Source organism: Octopus sinensis, linkage group LG6 (assembly GCF_006345805.1).
Source record: "Octopus sinensis linkage group LG6, ASM634580v1, whole genome shotgun sequence".
NCBI lineage: Eukaryota > Metazoa > Mollusca > Cephalopoda > Octopoda > Octopodidae > Octopus > Octopus sinensis.
Window position 1 is genome coordinate 118,918,718 of NC_043002.1, and position 6,019 is coordinate 118,924,736.

Consider the following 6,019-nt stretch of genomic DNA (forward strand, 5'->3'; position numbering starts at 1 on the left):
GTAGAAGGTGCTTTTACGTGCCACCGGCACAAGGGCAAGTCAGGTGGTACTGGCAACAGCCACACTCAAATGGTGTTTTTTACGTGCCACCTGCAGAGGGGCCAGTCCAGCAGCACTGGCAACGACCTCACTCGAATGTTGTTTTTCACATGCCACTGTAATAGAACTGGTTGATTCTTTACACTGTTTGGGTGCAACCAATTTCCTTTCTTTAATTTCCACAAACTACCAGTCAGGAACAAGAACGCAACCTTAAAAATATATATAACTCTTTATTTTCTTATTTACTAAAGAAGTACGTTGGTATATTGGTATCCACTTGGTTCGATATAGCAAGGCTGAACTTTAACGTTTGTAAGATAAACCTCACAACAAATTCAGCAGCAACAGAGCAGGTCAAATCCTAAGCGTCTGGGACAGGAGAATAGGCTGATCACACGTTTAACACGTCCTTTCACTTCAATAGCCGTGTCTCAAGTCAACGACGCTAAACAAGGAACGCGATAGAAATTTCTTCCCCAGTCTCTTGCGCATGTGCATGAGGGAACTTCCTTAGGCCTTTCCAGAAGGTTCCAGCCCCGCACACGCACACTGAAGAATGACGTTGCGTGTGCGCACACTGGAAAATGACGTCACTACACCACCTACCTATATATATATATATATATATGGGTGAGAAGCATTTACGTAGGTAGATCAAAACACCCACACAAGACTGACCACTCCAGCCAACTTCTACAAATTAGGTTCACCAAATCTGCCGGCCAACATCTTTAGTTTTGACTGACTCTCAAAGTTTTTCACAACAGCACATCTTTAGCAATGGCCCATTGGTTAGGGCAGCGGACTCGCGGTCGTAGGACCGCAGTTTCGATTCCCAGACCGGGCGTTGTGAGTGTTTATTGAGCGAAAACACCTAAAAAGCTCCACGAGGCTCCGGCAGAGGGGGGAGGGTGATCCAGCTGTACTCTTTCGCCACAACTTTCTCTCACTCTTACTTCCTGTTTCTGTTGTACCTGTATTTCAAAGGGCCGGCCTTGTCACTCTCTGTGTCACGCTGAATATCCCCGAGAACTACGTTAAGGGTGCACGTGTCTGTGGAGTGCTCAGCCACTTACACGTTAATTTCACGAGCAGGCTGTTCCGTTGATCGGATCAACCAGAACCCTCGTCGTCGTAACCGACGGAGTGCTTCCATCCAGCTGCTGTCAGACTTCTTGTGTGGGGCTTTTACCAAAAATGTATCATATTGCTGTCCAATGTACTAATCACTTCCTCAATAATCAAAATGTGCTTTTGCTCCTCTTCAGCTCAATCTGCATCAAGTCCTCATTACTGGAGGTCCAATACCTTTCTGCAGAGGATTTGTTTTTTAGACAAGGACCATTCGTTTCCTTATGTACTTCCCAAAGCAGTTTCCTCCCTTTCTCCAAGCTACATCTCCACTCCATAATCTGAAGACAATTCTAACTGCTACAAGGAGTCACTTGCTAGCCTTATGCATTTGTGAGTTCTCAGTACCCTATTTCATCACTCAGCACCCTTCCCACTGTACTGGTGACACAGAGGCAAAGACAATTCCACTTATCTTTTCTTTCAATCTAACTACCCATGGAGCTGCAACTGGTGGTACTCTGAGTCTTCATTCACCTCTGATGCCTGCCTCTGTGGTTGTTGTTGCTGCCTAGTTTTGTTTTAACACTATTGGACAGAAAGCCCTCAAGTGGCCTTTATTGGGCTTTCTGCCCTGCACTCCTAGTCTAACTGACTATTTCCCTTTGTACTCAATAGTTACCCACTGTGTGCCACAAAGATAAGCCAAACGTCAACATTAGTACCAATATCTCTGGACAAAACATACCCTTTTCTTAACTGAATAGCATTCAAAATAACCATGTGGCCAAAACATTCTAACCAGCCAGATCCAGCCTCTCACACATACCCTAAAACATCATTCTAAAAATAGTCACATCATCAAAATCTCAAAACTGCAACATAATGCATGATTAATTCAAAATAACGTGAATAAATAAGCATTAGGTTTGACAGTAATCTGAATACTTAGGGATTAAAGTAGTCCTAGAAGAAAATACCTCCAGAGTGGAGTTTTGTGAAGACACATCAAAAGCAAGCCACATTAATTTACATCATCATCATCATCGTTTAACGTCCGTTCTCCATGCATGCATGGGTTGGACGGTTCAACCGGGAATCTGGGAAGCCAGAAGGCTGCACCAGGCTCCAGTCTTATCTGGCAATGTTTCTACAGCTGGATGCCCTTCCTAACGCCAACCACTCCGTGAGTGTAGTGGTGCTTTTTACGTGCCACCTGCACAGGTGCCAGGCGAGGCTGGCAACGGCCACGGTCGGATTGGTGCATTTTACGTGCCAATAGGTTCATATCTAGACATTTTGTGGGAAGGGAGTAGTCAATTTGTGGGGAGGGAGTTGCCTGCAGAAGTTGAATGGTCTTAGAATCAGAAGTTGATGGATGAACGACGGTCTTGCCAAACGCTACTGATTTTAGCAATCTACTTCTCAAATAATAAACTCTGATACTGGCACAAAACAACAACAACAACAATAAATAAATGCTTACCTTTTAGAATATCTAGACATATCCTGCCAAGTTTATCTATATTTGGATGATATATTTTTGTCAGAAATCTCACTTTTGGTGCTGACATAGGATATTCTTCCGGAAGAAAGAGTTCTAGATTAAAAACACCTCCCTCATACGGAGACTGGAAGAGAAATAAAAAAAATTAAGGTTAAATAATATCAAAATTGGAGATATATATAATAAAAAATATTGGTTTCAATATATCCTTTAACAATAATTTAGCTATAGTTCAATAGCTTTATTCTACATTGATCTTTTCTAAGTACATAACTAACAAGTGTTCTTACATTCTTATTACAAGCCCCCTATTTCTTTACTACCCACAAGGGGTTAAACACAGAGGGAACAAACAAGGACAGACAAACGGAATAAAACGATTACATCAACCCCAACTGGTACTTAATTTATCGACCCCGAAAGGATGAAAGGCAAAGTCGACCTCGACGGAATTTGAACTCAGAACGTAACGTCAGATGAAATACGGCTACGTATTTCGCCCGGCGTGCTAACATTTCTGCCAGCTCACCGCCCCCACCACACAAGTTTCTCTTACACTATGTCATAGTCATTAGTAATAAATCTCAGTTTACTCACATTATAAATCCACTAAACAAAATTACTTTGAAAGGAATGAAAGATTAAAATATTTAGTTCCATAAATACCACTTTTTCTCTCCCTTGTTAAGCTTATTTCCTAAGATTTCACCTTTCTAGGTATATCTGTAACTAATTTCTTTTTATCACTTAGTGAAGAAAGGACAGAATGTACAACTTTATTCAAGGCCTGCAAGACTGATGAAAGAGAGAAAATTATCCTCAAATCGGGTCTGACCAGAATCATCATCATCGTTTAAACGTCTGTTTTCCGCACTAGCACGGGTTGGACGGTTCGACCAGGGTCTGGGAAGCCAGGGGCTGCACCAGGCTCCAGTCTGATCTGGCAGAGTTTCTACAGCTGGATGCCCTTCCTAACGCCAACCACTCTGTGAGTGTAGTGGGTGCTTTTTACGTGCACCCGCACAGGTGCCGGGGGGGGGGGTCCAGCATCGGCCACAATCGGTTGGAGCTTTTAACGAGCCACCAGCACGGAAGCCAGCCAAGGCGGCACTGGCAATGGCCACGTTCAGATGGTGCTTTTTATGTGCCACTGGCACTGGAGCCAGTCGAGGCAGCGCTGGCATCGGCCACATTCGGATGGTGCTTTTTATGTGCCACCAGCACAGTTTGCAAAAAAAAGACTCTGCTTCTAACATCACCCACAAATCAGTTAAACTCAAACAGATAAAGTCAAGCACCCAGGAACATGAACAACATTCCTGACAAGCTTCCACACATTTTCTGATTACCAAATTTCATTCCCAATTCTTACATTGAGCAAGAGTCTTCTATCACAGCTGTTGGCTAAAGTACCGCTCCAAAACCATATATTGTGGCAAAGCAAGCACCTTACCATACAGCCAGTCTTTTAATAAGAACATGCTCAACAGATATAAACTCTCTAGAGTATCAAATTAAAACACAGTGCAGTTTTAAAAATTTAGACTATAGAGAATATGTAAATGAATTTTTCTAGATTAAAACTATTGTTTTAAATGTGTTGATAATCCTTTTTTTTAACCCAAATGCAAGCTTAGGAAGTTTCAGAGACGTGGCAATTTCTTGTTAAAGAAATGCAGAAGTGTCCCTACCACAATAAGAATTTTCATCTAGACACATTCCACAAAAGTGAAGGCAAAAGACCAAGTAGGTAAGGCACTGAAATACCAGCATATGGTTGAAAGTTCAAATTCACTGCAGATGTTTTTAGCATCTCTCACAAAAGCATTAGCCAGGTTTATGAATATGCCTTTTTTTTAATATAAAAACATGGCTGTGGTTTCCACAACATTTAATTTAACAGAAAAGTTTTATATTGACACCAGTGCACAACTGGTACTTACTCTGAAAGGACGAAAGCTGACCCCAACAATGTTTGAACTAAGAACATAAAGATGGGTGAAATGCCCCTAAGCATTTTGCCCAGTGTGCAGCAATGGTTCTGCCAATAAAGCTAACTAAACATCCATTGTAATGCTTATTGATGGAGTCACAGAAGCATTTCTTGATTGTGCCTTTTGGATATTGGCCTTCAAGTTCAGAGTATCTCTTTAGACAGTCTTGTAACTGGCATTTTTTTCTTACATGCCCCAGTAGTCATTGGACAGTATATTGTTGATCATGTAGTCATTTCATTTTATGTTTAGGAGTGTCAATGTATTTTATGCTAATATGTTGTAGTGGCTGTGTGGTAAGTAGCTTGCTTACCAACCACATGGTTCCGGGTTCAGTCCCACTGCGTGGCACCTTGGGCAAGTGTCTTCTGCTATAACCTCAGGCCGACCAATGCCTTGTGAGTGGATTTGGTAGACGGAAACTGAAAGAAGCCCATCGTATATTTGTATGTATGTATATATATATATATATATATGTATGTGTGTGTGTTTGTGTGTCTGTGTTTGTCCCCCCAACATTGTTCGACAACCGATGCTGGTGTGTTTATGTCCCCGTTACTTAGCGGTTCGGCAAATGAGACCGATAGAATAAGTACTGGGCTTACAAAGAATAAGTCCCGGGGTCGAGTTGCTCGACTAAAGGCGGTGCTCCAGTATGGTCGCAGTCAACTGACTGAAAAGAGTAAAGAGTATGTCTCATATTGTAGAAAGCACAAGTCTGATAAACCAAAACATTCATTTTGAATCTCAATTTTATGGGTTTAAAAGCAAGTGTGATAGATACTCAGTGCATTGTGGGATAAGGACTACTAGCTGTTCAGTGTGTTGTGGGATAAAGATGAGTGGCTGCTCACAATGCACTGGTGAGACCTCAAAAACTAAATAGGGGGCTAAACAAGATGAATTCACAGCACACACAGAAAATATCAGGTCATTAAAAATGAAATGTCCAATTTTGAACTGAAAGTTTATTTTACTTTATCTCAACAAAAAGCAATCCAGTTAATCGAAGTATGCACCTAAATTACCAACATAATTTTGCCATTTTATCGGTAGCTTATTTCTACCAGCAGCAAAGAATTCTGGAGAGCAAGATGTGATGAAATCACAAAAGGTTCTTTTTGCACCTTATTTGAAGCATTTTTCCTTGCAAAATGTTGTCTTCTGTGTGGTAAGTAGCTTGTTTACCAATCACATGGTTCCGGGTTCAGTCCCACTGCGTGGCACCTTGGGCAAGTGTCTTCTGCTATAGCCCCGGGCCGACCAAAGCCTTGTGAGTGGATTTGGTAGATGGAAACTGAAAGAAGCCCATCATATATATGTATATATATATGTATGCGTGTGTGTGTTTGTGTGTCTGTGTTTGTCCCCCTAGTATTGCTTGACAACCGATGCTGGTGTGTTT

General features: G+C 41.7%; 1 protein-coding gene across 2 annotated transcripts in view; it reads right to left on the reverse strand.

Annotated features, from left to right (window-relative positions):
• Window positions 1–6,019, reverse strand: part of LOC115213152 (ubiquitin-conjugating enzyme E2 N) — a 54,211-nt gene that overhangs the window by 6,882 nt on the left and 41,310 nt on the right. For both annotated transcript variants that reach the window (XM_029782087.2, XM_036504307.1), the window contains exon 3: window positions 2,600–2,744. In XM_029782087.2, the coding sequence (XP_029637947.1) occupies window positions 2,600–2,744 (145 nt within the window). The remainder of the gene's footprint in view (window positions 1–2,599; window positions 2,745–6,019) is intronic.